At 42.5% G+C, this 15,037-nt stretch overlaps 1 protein-coding gene across 1 annotated transcript in view; it reads right to left on the bottom strand.

Moving 5' to 3' along the window:
- KIF26B (kinesin family member 26B) overlaps positions 1-15,037 on the bottom strand; it is a 317,946-nt gene that overhangs the window by 107,866 nt on the left and 195,043 nt on the right. Inside the window, exon 5 of the mRNA XM_080390457.1 lies at positions 13,058-13,241. Within this exon, the coding sequence (XP_080246583.1) occupies positions 13,058-13,241 (184 nt within the window). The remainder of the gene's footprint in view (positions 1-13,057; positions 13,242-15,037) is intronic.

The following is a 15,037-nucleotide window of genomic DNA, read 5'->3' as shown; positions in this document are numbered from 1 at the left end:
TCTCAGGGGGCCAGGGTTGCTTGGATGTTGCTGTGTGAAATAGCTGCACGTGGCACAAGCTCTTTCACTGGGAGCAGAGTTTGAGCATCCTGACTATCGCTTAGCAAATAGAACTTGAAATCAAAGCGACAGCAGTCTCATGCCCTAACTAAGGCACATTTTGGTACACAGCAGGGGACCAAAGTGTAGTTCTGAGTCATTATTTTAATTCTATTTAAAGGAATCATACAGAGCCCCCAAATCAGGGAAAGCCCTGCCAGGTCAGTGACTGACCAACACAGGCGGTGCAAGAAAGAATTGGGGGGAACACAGTCACCCAGTGCCGGAGAACTGGATACGTTTCTCTTTGCCCAGCCTAGCTATTGCACCTCAAGAGACTTGGGGTTGCTGTGGATTTCATGCCACTGCAATCTGGAAGGAGCTTACAAGCCTCCAGGGAAGAGTCTGCATCAATTCATCCTGAAGCCTGAATATTTGGCGCTTGTAATGTCTTGTCTGCTTTTATATTGTGGGCTGGGAGTGGGAGGAGAAGATGATAAGAGGTTTATGTAGAGGAAGGCTAATAATCAGGATACTCTTCTTATTCAGCATTATTAGTCCCTACTGAATTAGACGGATCAGCAAAAGATACATCATTTCTTTGGAGATAAAGAACAGCCTGAAATCTTGAGGAAATATTGTGCCTATTAGTGTCTATGTAAAAGCCCTAAAAATAATGCTCACAGAGATAAGACTGTGAATAAGAAAATAAGAAAGGCAAAACAGCAAAGGCAAATTTTCCCCTATGTGCAGCTCCGCAATTAACTGTTTGAAGCAATTCCCGATCCCCTTAATCTTAAGAACTCTGCTTATCTGCCTATCCAGTTATTTTTAATTTGTACTTCTATTATTACTGCTGCATTATTAATACACCCTGATAAGATAGGAAATAGCTCGGTGGTGTTCTGTTTCAGCAACAGCATCATCGTCTTGCACAGTGTAATAGCCTTTATGATGAATAACTCCCTCCCATCCGAGGAGATTCACAATTCCCACCACTCACAGAGTACGAGGCCCTGGGGGAATCCTGTTTCCTCCTCCGTGTCACTATTCTGTTTCCCAAAAGCAGCTTGGGCCTCCTCGTGCTTATCACATCTGCACAGGCTGGTATCCACCAGGGTGCATGCCCTCCCCGCCTGCGCGGCCAGGTGATAGGCATCCCGGCAGCCTCTGTCGCATCTCATGCCAGTACGTACCTTAGCACTGCTCCCCACAGCTGTCGCACACACAGTGCTGAAGGTATGTGCTTGGCAGGGTGGGGAGAGGAGGGCAGCTTTCCTAGCCACTGCTTCCAGAATCTGGGCTCAGGTGCTGTGGCCGGGCTAGTCAAGAACAGGACTTCGCAATTTTGCAAAAAAAACCAAAACGTTGCAAATTGAGATTTGTATTTGGATAAAGCTCCAACAATACTGAATGGTAGAAAGAAGGAGGCAAGACATTAAAGCAAAGATTATAATGCTCACACTATACAGTTTGAAATATATATATCATATTTTCTGTGGTAAAGGGGGCAGGGAATAAAGGATCAACAGTTTAAGTTTTCCCACATCTATGTTTCCGAAATGGAGTATGTGATGCTGTAAAGGTTATCGTACAGATTTCCTCCTGGGGCTTTAGCACACACCACATTGTGACACTACATCTTCCTTTCCCTTTCAGTAAAAACACTGTAAATTGAGCAGATCTGTGGAAAATCCAGCAGCAATTAATATGGATAAGAGCAACTGGAATGTACAGAAAAGCCTCAATGATACCTCGAGAATTTAATGTTAAATTCTGCTATTTGTATGAGCATTTTCAATCACCTCATAGGAGAAAAAAGATCATGCACTGTATAGAAGGACTGAGCTAAGCAAGAAGAAGGATATTATTCTTGATTAAAATCCATGAGAGATTACTGGCAATGTGCTAATGGAATGTTGAGTTCTCTCACTTTAAAAAAAAAAAAAATCCAGTAATTTATAAACAAGAGTGAATCTATAGCTAGTTAGCCTTTCCAATTTTTTCAGATAACTTTCTCAAAACTCTATATATAACTTTTTCCTATGTATTCCCACTATACTGGTGGGGAGGGGGAGATGAATACATTTATACACAGATATATATGTGCACACCCAGATATATATTTCTAGATGCAAATGTACACACAGTATGTATTGTGTGAATGACACATACCTACCCACCCACCCACCCACCGGCACTGCACCCATGCCGCCCCTCACCCCTGAGTGCTACAGGGGAGGATTTGAGGGTCAAGGGCCTTAAAAGTGTATTAGCCTACCTCCTGATTCTTAAAGATCAAACAGGTCAGTGATTTCAAACTTTGTTTTTACCTTCAACATCTAGAAAGACTCTTTCATAAAGAAAAATCAGACCATTGAAGTATCGCTTTTCCTATCTCACTATCCAATGAAAGATCTAACTGCTAATCACTTTAGCAACGATATAGAAGAAAAAGTCTGTTTACATTTGGAAAACAAAATGGCATTCGGGCGTCAGAAATCCAGACGCACTAATGAAACGTTCTCAGATCCCAAGCCACGCTGCCTGCCCTTCTGGGATGGAGTCGTCGCTGAAGCAATTCACAGGTCGCACAACAGAGCGATGAGAACTGGGGCGCCTGAGGGCTGGAGGCTCCGACCCCAGGGGTGCACACTGCGACCAGCTCTACAGACCCGTGCGGGCAGAAGAAAAGCTGGATGTCTCCAGTTCTTAAATGAGTAAGGATCCATTCAACTTCCCTGTGCTTTGCATAGGGCCACATGTGCCAAAGCCCACTTGGTCCCTTCCCTTGGAGGTCTGGCTGCTTCACGCAGCCTGTGCGCTCCCACGCCGCTCTGCTCGACCCCACCAGGTGCTGCACAGCGAGACTCTGGCGCTTCTTAGGCTGCCAAGCAGAGGATGCAGACTTTCACTACAGAAGAGATGCAAGTACCTAGAACTTTCTGCAACCATCTTGTTACTACATCTCCCAGTAGCTGATTTACTATTAACGGTTCTGAGCAGAACCCAAGAAGAGACCATATTCCTTACTTGAGCCCGCCAAAACAGATACCTTGTCCTAAGGCAGCTATCCAGGTTGCTTCTATAATCAACTGAGAAAGAAAGGAACAAATGGTAGGCAAGTCAGCCCATGCGAATACAGGTAGAACTTTTCTCCGTTCCTCCATGGGAGGAATCCCTACGCCCTAGCTCAGACAGATGGCAATCAGCTCCCTGAAGCTAGCAACGTGAACGGCAGCCTCAGGGAGCGCAACAATGGTGGCACTACACAGTGAGGAAAGAGATGGGAAGACAGCCACTTGGAGCGCAGGGATACAGGCTTCTCATAAAAGCACAAAAAAAATGGATAAATGTCTTCAGAGAGATATTCCCCAAAATGGGTTTGATTCCTAAAGGAAAAGGCAAAAAAGAAGGAAGACTGAATGAGAAGAGATACGTCTAATGGTATTCTCAGTATTAAAATACAGTTCACGCCAGGCTCTTCCTCAGCTGACCTGGTTATCTAAGTCAATGTTGTACCAGAGGAACGAGGTAAAGCCCAAACCTTTAGGATGATGGAAAGCAGAATAACCTGGCAGCTGAATGCAGAGGCTCAGCTGAGCCGTTAGCCCGCGAGGGTTCAGCAGTGCTGCAGCGAAGCCACCTGCGGTGTCACCATCCTGCCTGCACCGCTGAGCACTGCTCTCGGGCACACGCTGACAGGAGGCAAGCACAAAAGGAAAAGGCTGAGAGAAGAGATTTAGGAAGTTTTAAAGAAAAAGAAAGGGGGGGAAAAGAACTGTAATAAGGCCTACAGCAGATTGCTTAAAGTACAATGCCTGCAATTCACATGAGTTCTCGGGAAACTTGCCATGGTCCCAAGTTCAGCAAGCTATTCCTCCCTCAGCATCACCTGGCAAACACCCTTGTAATTTTCAGTGTCCTTCATCTTGACTTTCCTGATTCACATTAACCTGTTCTTCATGGATTCAAAAACGCATGTAATGGGGTAAGAGGTGTGGGGGAGTACTGCTGACAGACTCAGAAATGAAGTGGAAGGGATTAATTAGAACTACCATAGAGTCCCCAAAAAATCAGCCAGCAGTACAACCTAAATTGAAAAGCAAAGGCAATAAAAATACAATAGCTCAGTAAAACTTTGAGGAAATCAAAGTGTTAAAAGCAGTAAATTTTTATAGTCTAGAAAAATCCAGTAATTTTCATTCAAATTGCATAACCTTCAATGCTCAAGAGATTTTTAAAATGTGGCCACTGTACTGTCATACTATTTCAACAACAGGAGAGTATGTTTAAAGCATGCTTACCAGGTGACCGATATTAAATATCTCCGTAGCTTCATTAGGTTGACAACTTTGAAAAAGTCTAATTAATTGACCCATGTGTATAAGGCCTATGGGCAACCAGAAGTCTACAAAGTATGGTCAGTCATGCCAATAAGTGACTTCAATCAAGAAAACACTCAACTAACATAAACATTATAGATTGCTGGGCATAAAATAATGCATCTATGACAATGCAGAGGGCACTGGATAAATAAAGTCACTTATGAACGTACAAAACCTACTGGCACCAGGCTGAAGTGATTTGGACAAGCTAATTTTCTTTTGATCTTCTAGTCTAGAGAAAAATTAATCAAATCAGACCAAGGTAAACAACACAAAACTAGGCTTTACAGCTCTTTCCCTGAGTGAAATGTACTACAAAGGAATCACAGAAATGATTGCTTTTTCTAACACAGAAATAAGTAATGTTATCAAAGTGAGGGACAGCCTTTCACCTGTTTTGTCTGGCCAGTTCAATTCCATTTGGAAATCTCCTCTATCCTCCTCTCAGGCTCATGAGCTCACTCATCAGTACACTTTCTGAATACACATACGAGAATGTCATTAAGTGGAAGAACACCATTTTTTGTATTCTTTGAAGCAAAAAAGAAATTTACTGAACAACAGTCTCACGCATATTTGCTATCACAGATAGCTGGTTCCCAGGTTAGGGTACAAGTCTTCCTCTATAACATATGGGAAGAGATGTTTTTTTTTCCCCCAAAGCCAAGATTTTCATTAAAGGACTGTAAGCTACTCTAGAAAAAACTCACTTTCTATGTTGCTGTTTTCACACAAACACACACACTCCAGTGAAAAGGCAGACATCTTTAAGCTTGAAAGATGCCTTGATTCTATGGAAAATCAGCAGAGGTGAAGGAATTAACAGAAGAGAAAGATACCTTAGCATCACACTTGCCCACACGGTGCCCAGATGGGTGAAGCACTCCCAGTGCCACGCAGCAGAGCTGCTCCATTCTGTGGAGTCAGAGGTAAGTATACCAACAGTTTCTGCCTTCCATTTTCCCAGTTCGGAGGCAAGCCTATTCCTTGGTGTCCACTTGCATTTACTTGCCTGCATCTGCAATGCTCCAGGAAACCATTAGGCTAATAACCACTTGCCACAAGCACCTCTCACTGGGGTCTGCTCCTTGCCAGCTGACCTTAGGAATCCCATTACCAGGAATGACAGCTTGTCAGTCCAGGAACTGTGGAGCCAGTTCTTAAGCTTTTAATAGCTTGCAGGTGGGCCAAAATGGACCCACTGCCCTTAAATTGGCTCATTAATAGGTGGGGCAAGCCCTAATCTTCTCCTCCTAAAGGGGTTGGCTAGATCCTATAGCAGAAATGCAGCCCTGCTTCTTCGTGCAAGAATCCTGTCTTGCATGGTGTAAAATTTAGGGAATGGGCCAGGCTTTCCCTTTGCAGGCTTGGCTGATACGTGCTGCCAGCTCCCATGAAGTAGCAGCTTCTGCACTTCCCAAAGAAAAGGAACAGCGATTACAGCTGTTCTCTAAATTGTGGAAACATAACTGCATAGAAATTTCTTTAAAATACGTCTGTCTTTAAGCCTGCCAGCTAACCAAATTGCAAACTCCTAGCATGCTTGGGTTGGTACTTCCACATCCATGAAAAGCTTTACTTTAGAGAAAGATAAACTAAGTATGCGTAGAAAATATGATTGAGGGAGGTAAGAGACTATTGTTTATAGCAATTCTTCTGTTATTTTTTTATACTCTATTATTTTCTATTCTTTCACCTTTTTCTATTAATGTCACTTTTTTTATAAAGCAGTTTGAGGTATTAAAGCTCCTCCCAGAAAAGCCCACCTAGCAGGGAACTTGCCGAAGAGTGTGAAAGGTTCTGCCACGTCCAAACAGCACATTTGGTGAGGAAAACCTCAGTTCTGAGCAACTCTGAAGGGCAAAAGGTCACCTGGATTTCATTCCAAGTAGAACTAACTATTTAATTTGTACAACCATCATGTTGACAAAGATGAACATATATGTCTCCTTTAAATGCCTCCAGGGATCATCCTTCCCCCCCCCATTTCAGTAACCATGGTAACTTTGGGCAAACCCGGCTTTCACCTCAGAAATTGTTTTCTGTGATGAAGGATTTAAAATCACATTTGTCATCCAACCATTAACTTTTTCCCCCTATACACCTGAGTGATGAAGGAGAGAGAACCTCTGCTTTACAAAGGAAAGAGAACCTCTTCCGATTCTGTCTGAAAAACCTTCATGATGGATGACAGTGAAATACACAACATATTTTACAAGTTGCGCTTGTTTTTTCACTGACCTTAGCACAGGTTTTCATAAACACCTGCTTAATGTTTACCATAATGTTGCCAAAAAAAAGTCTTCACATCCAAAACCCACATCCTGATGGTAGAAAAGGAGGTGACCTATATTTTTTGGACTTAATCAAGATGTGCGTCGATTTTGTTGCCTTCAAATCTACTCAGCAAATCACACGAGTCTAAGAGTATCTGTTTACTTTCCACTGCGCTGGTACAAAGAGTTGACACAGCTACTGAAAATATCTTTTAACAAAAACTATTCAAATCGTGCTTCATTCAGGCTATAGCCAGCAGGGTACTTACTCATTATTAACATCCGTATCGCGCCGTTACATCTTGGATTGAAGCACATCAAGGCCAGTGCAATAATCGTTGCTCTACTTGGTGAAAAGCCCAATAAACTATTTTAAGGGAATGGATAGCTGAAATACTACCAGTTTGTGAACCCAAAGCATTGGCTGAAACTTCTCTTGCCCCGAAAGACAGTTCTGAATCTACTCAGAAGACTGAACTGCTTGGGCAGTAGGGCTTCCTTCACCATTCCCTGTGGCAGGGGTACGTATAAGCAAGGAACAACACAAGTAGAGAAGCAGGGACAGAAAGAACAACAGGGAGAAGAACCTGAACAAACATTGGTACTGTAGGACAAAGAAATGCCCTTAAACCAAGGAAGGAATGAGACAGTGAAGACCTAGCTGAAAGGACAGTGTGGAATAAGAAGGCAAAATGCCTTTATACATGTATCCTAAGACATGGTTTAGTGGTGGACTTGGCAGTGCTACGTTAACGGTTAGACTCAATGACCTTAAGGGTCTTTTCCAACCTAAACATTTATATGATTCTACGATCCATTCCCTTCATAATCTCTTTCCCTAGCTGGAAAAAAACCTGCAAAGTACCGAGTCTTGACTAGGCACTTGGATCAAAAGGTTAGAGCGTGTTATACGATCAATACACAAAGTGGGAAGGTATGACATGAGACCATCTTTTGATTTTTAACAATGATACTACCACTGCCTTTTTCAGGCCAAAGGCATAAGATTCTGCTGTTGATCACCCATGGCATTCTGCCTTCGTGGACCGCCTGCCTCCAAAGAGGCAAGGACTGCCACACTTCTCCCCACACAAATGTGATCTCCTTCACTGAATGATACACTCACCAGGTAGCCTGTACGGTGGGAACCTTCACTGGGGCCTGGGGCGGTGGGTACTGGCTCCCAGTGACACTAGCAAAAAGTCAAAGGAATGTCACCGCTGAGTGCCTCTGAAAAGCCTCTGCTGTTTCGGTGGATGCACTTGCAGGTCAGACAAAATCTTTCTGATGCTCCCGGATACAGTTTTACAGAAATCAATGTTGGAAAAGGTAAGCTGCAGACTAATGTAAAGCAAATAGTAGATTTTAGGGTTAGTTCAATGAAATATTGTGCTTTAATAGAAGATTAAATTCTTACAGCCAGGCACTGAAAGATTATTTTAACTGAACCTTCTTTAGTATGTGACACAGATCTGTAGGAGAAAGGTGTATGACTCAGGAGTGTCCATCACACCACCAACCTCCTACCAGCATTTTGTGGGAATTCCTGGCATTTGGCCACGGCTTGGCTACCATTCTTGGCACTTCCCAGTCAGGCTCCATGCTCAGCCCCTGCCAGGACAGCGGCTCCTGCATCTCTCACTCACTAGACTCTCAAAAACCTGTCTGTGCTGCTTCCTACCCTGCCCTACACACGTGGAAAGGGCTCCTCAGAAGCAGCTGCAGTGTAACCTATTACCCCCCCTTCAAAGTCTTTAATAATCTCCTCTTCTACAACACCTACCAAAGCTTGACAAGGGGTATCTAATATTAGACTGCTGATGGGCTGAGGATACCACTATCGAGATGACCGATAATACCTCGTCGTTTCTTCTAGCTTCCCATCTCTCTGTCTGTCTGCTCTTCCTCCCTGCACTGAGATCACAAGTGTTCTGGGACAGAAATGGGGCAGGGGGTATCTGAATTGATACATAATTTAACAAAGTAGGGCTAGGGTCTGCAAACAGGAGTCTCGATACCACCGAAAAATAAAACACAGTATCAAAAATTAGTCCCTTTTGCTAATAGGTTGACATGACTGCCCAGAGAAGGTTCAGTGATGCTGTGTTTCTCCTTGGTGGAAACTTTTTGCATAGGGATGATTTTAATGCACAAATATCGCTATTTTATTTTGAGATGAACAAGTACCGACAAACAACAATTTGCACCAAAAAAATATATATATAAGAAAAAGTAAACTAATCTCTGCCCAAATATAACAAATACCTCTCAGTGACAGAGTTTTATAAGGCTACACAGAGAAAAATAATAAATGGGAGGAAGCACAGAGACCACATCCATTCATCCTAAACCCTGTGCCACCTGAAAACAACCTATTTATTAAAACTGGCAGAAAATTTTTCATTCAAGATGTTTTTCATGCGTAATGTGAGATTCTGCAAAACAACATATTTCACAGAAAGAACATTTCAGTTTTTCATCAAAAGTATTGGTCTAGTTTTGTTTTTGTTTGAAAGAAAATGGAAGGGGAGGGGCAGGGGGAAGAAGGAGAGAAGAGGATTAGGGAGCAAATCTAAGCAAATCTTACTAGGATGCCCTTACATTAGTCAATTTGAGTGCAGGCATGGAACAATCCATTATTTCCATTATATCTGCACGAAAAGCCTTTTTGCACTGTTTCTTGGCTCACTGTCACGAAGGACAAAACTGACTTGAGGAGTATTTTGCAGAAAATTATGGGACTTGGGGAAATTGCACATACAGTCATTCAGACTAGTGTGTAAACCCAGCAAAAGCAGTCTGCCACTCTCCAGAACATGATGATTCAAAGACAGCAGAGAGAGAAGGAAAGTGATGCTCAAGCTGTAGCAGTTTAGGGAGCAAGAACTGTCGCTCAGCCCACAAGAAAACTCTCTGCTCTCAAGACACAACTGTGGGGACACCACATACCCACCTGGGATCAGCTCCCTCTGGCAGCAAATGCAAACCCAAAGAACACGTGTACATTATGAGCCACACAAGCACCACTGCTAAGATATTTGCAACATGGTCACAAACCTTTTACAGCAGGGAGAGCTTTTGGGAAATGAGTGCAACAATGAATCTGGCCCTTTATTACTTTATTTCACTTTGACACTGCTGTATTTCTGCTAGGCTCAATGGTGTATCCAACAATGAAGTAAAATGCTGATTGTGCAGTCCCAACATTTCATTATTTATATCATCTTCCTCCTTCTGCGATGCTGAGCTTTAGCTCTCAAATAATACTTCTTCCCAGTTCCAGGCTGGTACGGTTTGATTGCAAGACCTTTTGTAAGAGAAGGTATGAAGCATACACCTGAATAGACACTCTCGAATTCGTCAGTTTAGAGTCTTCAGTTGTACCCATATCTGTACTAACTGAGATGCTAATTAAGGTTTAAATATGTTGCTGATAGGAAATCTTCCCAGTTTAACTCACAAAAATTATATGTCCACACATGACAGCTGAGAAACTCTACAGTTTTAACGAGATCATCATCAATTTTGCAACGAGAATTAGAATCTTTGAAATTTCTAGTAGAAGTGAAAATATGAAATGGCAACTGTTTGGTGGCACGTTCATTTTAGAAAACTGTGAAATGAAATTTAACCTCAAAGTCTAAGCTTTGACGTTCCTGACTTCCTATCCTGCTGCATCTCGGATACCCACCTACCCTGGCAAGCTGGCAGCGAGCCAGCATCCCCAGCATCTGTGCTGGGGCTTCCAGCCCTCGGGAAAGAGCCTGCCCTCCGGGACGCCCGTGCCAGGGCACTCTGTGCACAACTGTTCCCGGCAGGCTCGGAAATCCGGGATACTTGGCAACAGCCAGCCTTCCCGTTCTGGTGAACCAGACTCACCAGTAACAAACTATCATGTTGGAAATGGTCCAGCCCACTCACACCCAATGTGAAACAAGAATTTCTTCAGCGCTGAATACCAGCACTGGGACCGCTGGTGAGATGCTATTTAAACACCGACCAGAAAAAAACCCTAAGTGACTGAAAATAACATTTAGCTTCCCTGAACCCGCTTCCTCCACATGGGTCCGCATTTTATAAATTTATATTCTTCCAGAAAACACTATATTGAGAGACAACACGGAAAAAAGTAACTTGGTTTTTAGCATGCTTCTATCAAACCATATGCCAACAAAACTGAACAGAGCATGTATAAATAACAATAATAAAAATCAAAAGCAAGCAAGCTGGAAATTCCATTACCTCCTCTGAAGTTTTCCCAGTCTGACAAATAAATTACATTTTTTTCCTGCCATTATTTACTTACTGTGCCTTGCACCTATTTCTGACATATTAGAAGGAAAATTGTGCTACAGAGGCAAACTGATGAGAAACTTTGATGGAAGTAGAAAAGCTCCAGGTCATAATTATAGGGTGGCTCCAAGAGGAAACCAAAGAGGTGAAAAATGAAACTGAATTCCAGAAACTGCAGGTTAGACATATTTTTGCTAATGGAAATGTGGGGGGGAAAGAAAAAAAAAATTCTCTATTTTGACTACATGAATTGACATAGTATGTTTTACTACTTTGGAGAAGCATGTGCTAAAATATTTTTTAAAACCTCTTAGGTATTTCTCATACGGGGCATGCGTATGAGCATCTGATAGCTACAGGATGGTGAATCGAAACTGAAAAGAAATATTCTTCTTCATCAGCTGGACTGCAAAACTTCAGTTTTACTTACACAGCTGGAAAGCCTGGAATGTTCTGGTACATGGTATTGATGAAGCAGCAAACTGTAAGTCTGTCTGGGAATATTGCAAAACTGCTTCCCAAGCCCTACTACTGGAAACCAGTGATGCGGGAAGCACAGAAGGCTCAGCTCAAGCCTGCAGTGCTTTGACAGAGCTACGTTTGTCTCTGTGTGTGTGCGGACCCTTTTCCTGGGAAGATTGAAAACCGATGATCAGGAAAAGTGCTCACACCGTTCAAAAAGGGAGATTAGCCCCTTGTTTTCATGAACACACCCTTCGTTATTCCTCAATGGAATTTTAATCTTTTTTCCCAATATAACCTGTCCCAAGCACAGAAAATTAAGAATCCTGACAGGATAGCTTCTATCGTAAATATTTTCCATAGCAGCTTCTTACAACAATGAACAGGTTCAAGTTTACTTCTCATCCCGCTAAAGTCAGAGTATGCATCACTGTTAACTTTTATAAGATCATGAGATTTGTACATTTCTTTCCACCTAGCAGCCAGAGGAAAGGAAGGGAGCCCTGTGTGGAGAGAATCCCTGTTCAAACAGGAATTAAACCATCCATGAAAGTAATACCATTGTTCGCTGGGGGGTGGGGGGGTGGGGGGTGGGGTGGGGAACAAAAAACCGCCAACAAACTGAAACTGCACAATATAAGAAAGTGAGTATCCAAAATCGGCAAAGCAAGCTCTGAAGCCCATCCTATGCTCAGCACTCCCAGATCATGCATTACAATTTCTCTTCTCAACACAAAGATTTTCACCAAACTCATTGTCACTGCTTAGGATTCAACGAATTCAGCAAAGCACACAGATGGTTGCATAAGAAACTACCTTGATTAAAGCAAACTGCTGTCCTCAGCAACCGCATGTGTGTATTCCCAGATGTAATACGCCAAGCTCTCCGTTTGTGGCAGGGGAAAAGGAAGAGCCATTCAGACAAATAACAAAGCAACAGCAAACTGTATAGCTACCTACCTCCACCATCGCCTCAGCCATTTTCCGTTATAAGTATGCACCTAAACAGCATTTTAAGAGGGTATGATTATGGAGAATGGGAGGAAATAATTTGATGGAAGGAAGAAGGACCAATTCATCATTATCAGCACGGGATTTGCCCAGGTACCTGGTCCAACCTTGTCCTGACTGTACTGGAAGAAAGCCAGGGAATATGGGCCAGAAGCAAATTACAGCATGTCCAGCTGAGACACCAGCCTGGACAGCGAGGGGAGCAGGAACCCAGAACACGCCACAGCAAGCGAGTGCTGTGCAGTTCAGACACAGAGACCAGCTCCTCCAGCAAGCCTGGCAGCACGGGCACCACCAGCACCCAGTGGCACTGTGGTCCCGACGCAGGTGCGTTTAGCCCAGCAGGGCTTCGAAGCGTATTACTGCTGCACAGTTAGCTCTGGATCTGTTCAAGTCAACTTCACCTTTATCAGAAGTTCCCTTACATTAAGTAACTTATGTTGTCAGGCCTTTGTACGCATGTTCAGGGACCAGCCGCAGCAAAGCCAACCAAGAAAGGGCACGGTCTTCCAATTCCCATAATATTTGGCATGAGGATAAAATCTTTTCCCAAAGAAAGCAAGTTTCAGTGATAGTCGCAATGCCTACCTTGCCCAAACCAGGGGTGTCTTTCACTTTGCTGACTGCCCTCAGCAAACATGGTGGTGCAGGGGGTGGGGAAGCCTGAAGGATGCTGCTGAAGCTGGTAGAGAAGAGAGGAGATTCAGGAACAGATGATGCAGAAGGCCTGTGCTTCTTCTTTTTGGAAGACAGGTTCAATTTCTGAGCGGCTCTGTGGGAAAAATGATGAGAGTAAGGCAAAACAACCCCAAACTCACCAACACAAGCAGTCAAGAATAAAGGTATTCGTCAGGTTACTATTTATGTAGAATAACAGTTTTGACCTCATTGATCCCAACAGTTCTATAATTCTTGTTCTTCACTCATTATCACAAGCTTAAAGCCACCGGATTCATGAAGTTGCTCCAAATTTACACACTTTTAGTCAAGTAGGGTCACAGTCAGGCCTCTGTCACTCTCTCATCTGTTGAAACAATTCAGCCTGCAAGAAAGCTCCAAACCCTCCCATTAAATATGTGTTACGTGGCAATTTCTGTTCTAAAATTAAGTTCGGTCACCAAATGGTTCAGACAAAATTGTGTCTCATTCATAAGCCTCTGATTAGAAAATGAATACTTGTGCAATGTTTGGATGTAAGCAGCCACTGTTACTTAGTATTAAATGCTCAGGTGAACTTGCTGAGGTGTAAGAAGCCTTGTGTTAGCTGTTTTAAATTTTTATCACCTGTTAAAGCATAAGCCAATCTAAAAACTGCACAAACGGCGACCAGTGAAAATACTGCTGTTCACAATGCAACGGAGACACATACCAACTACAGCTGCATTAATCACTAAGCAGGGAAGACAATTAAGACTATTTTTTATACTACATTACTGCTAGATAAGAATGCTGAAGTTTGTATAGACTTTGATTAAAAAGCTAAGCCTTTCTGGAACAGAAACATTTGGTACTTTTCTTTTGCAGAATGCTTTGTTTTGCGCGACGATTCAACATTCAGCCTTTGTTGTGGCTGTTTTGTACCAAAACTTGTGCATTCTGCACTGCCCAAGGATAATGCTCACCTTAATCATGCTGTCCCATGGCTTCCCTTTTGTAAAACGAGCACTTTAAACAGAGCAGGTCAACTGGAGCACCATCTCAAAGGAGAGATGGGTATAACAATTCATGAGGCTACTTTCACGTTGTTTGCTTTGACAGACAAATTATGACTTAAGGTAGGTATAAAAGTAGTCTGTGCTGACAGTAGCACTCCTTACTTTGCTGAAGTGTGACCGTTAAGACCAATAATTCAAAATCCTCCTGAGTTTTAAGAAGCTTTAGCTCCATTACACCAGTATCAGGATATATTATCCAACATTAAACTTACAAAAGTAATTACATTATTTTATCCTGAGGAGTCAGGGAAAAAAAGATTGAATATAGATATATAGCTATTTATATATAAACACACTCTCATTTCAGTATACAAATACCTTGTGTTTGTATCAGATGTCTCAGACACGTGAACAAATTACTGCTGGGCACGAAGTTGCCATATGTCAGCCAGTCGTGTGCACACTGTGTGCACTGCCAGTATGTATTCTTCTAGCCTATGGCAAGTGCAAAGCAGTTCCAGACAGATTAGTTTTTAATAAAAGAAAATCACTAAGAGATTTTAATTGGCCTGACACAGAATTATGACCCAGAAGTTTCTGTACCACCTCCTTGTCCTTGTCCTTCCCTTCCCCTCTGGCTTAAAGACTGCAGTTCATAACCTGGACCTCTCTTTTATGAGTCTGCTTTCTTTTTCATAGAAAACATAATTAAAATGTGTTGGTCAAAACCAAAGCAAAAAGCACAATTTTTTCCTTTTCCTAGCAACATTTCAATGGTTAGAGAGGATTCGATGATTTTAGCTTCCACGCTGTCCATCACTAATGCTTTTATAAAGGTGTCCATGCTGAATCAAGATTTTCTCTATGTCTTAGCTTCACTATAAAATCGTTTTTTTAAAAAAATCTTGTACTC

The sequence above is a fragment of the Falco punctatus genome, assembly GCF_963210335.1.
Source record: "Falco punctatus genome assembly, chromosome: 5".
Lineage (NCBI taxonomy): Eukaryota > Metazoa > Chordata > Aves > Falconiformes > Falconidae > Falco > Falco punctatus.
The sequence above is the reverse complement of the archived record's forward strand: the minus strand, read 5'-3'. Positions and strand labels throughout refer to the sequence as shown.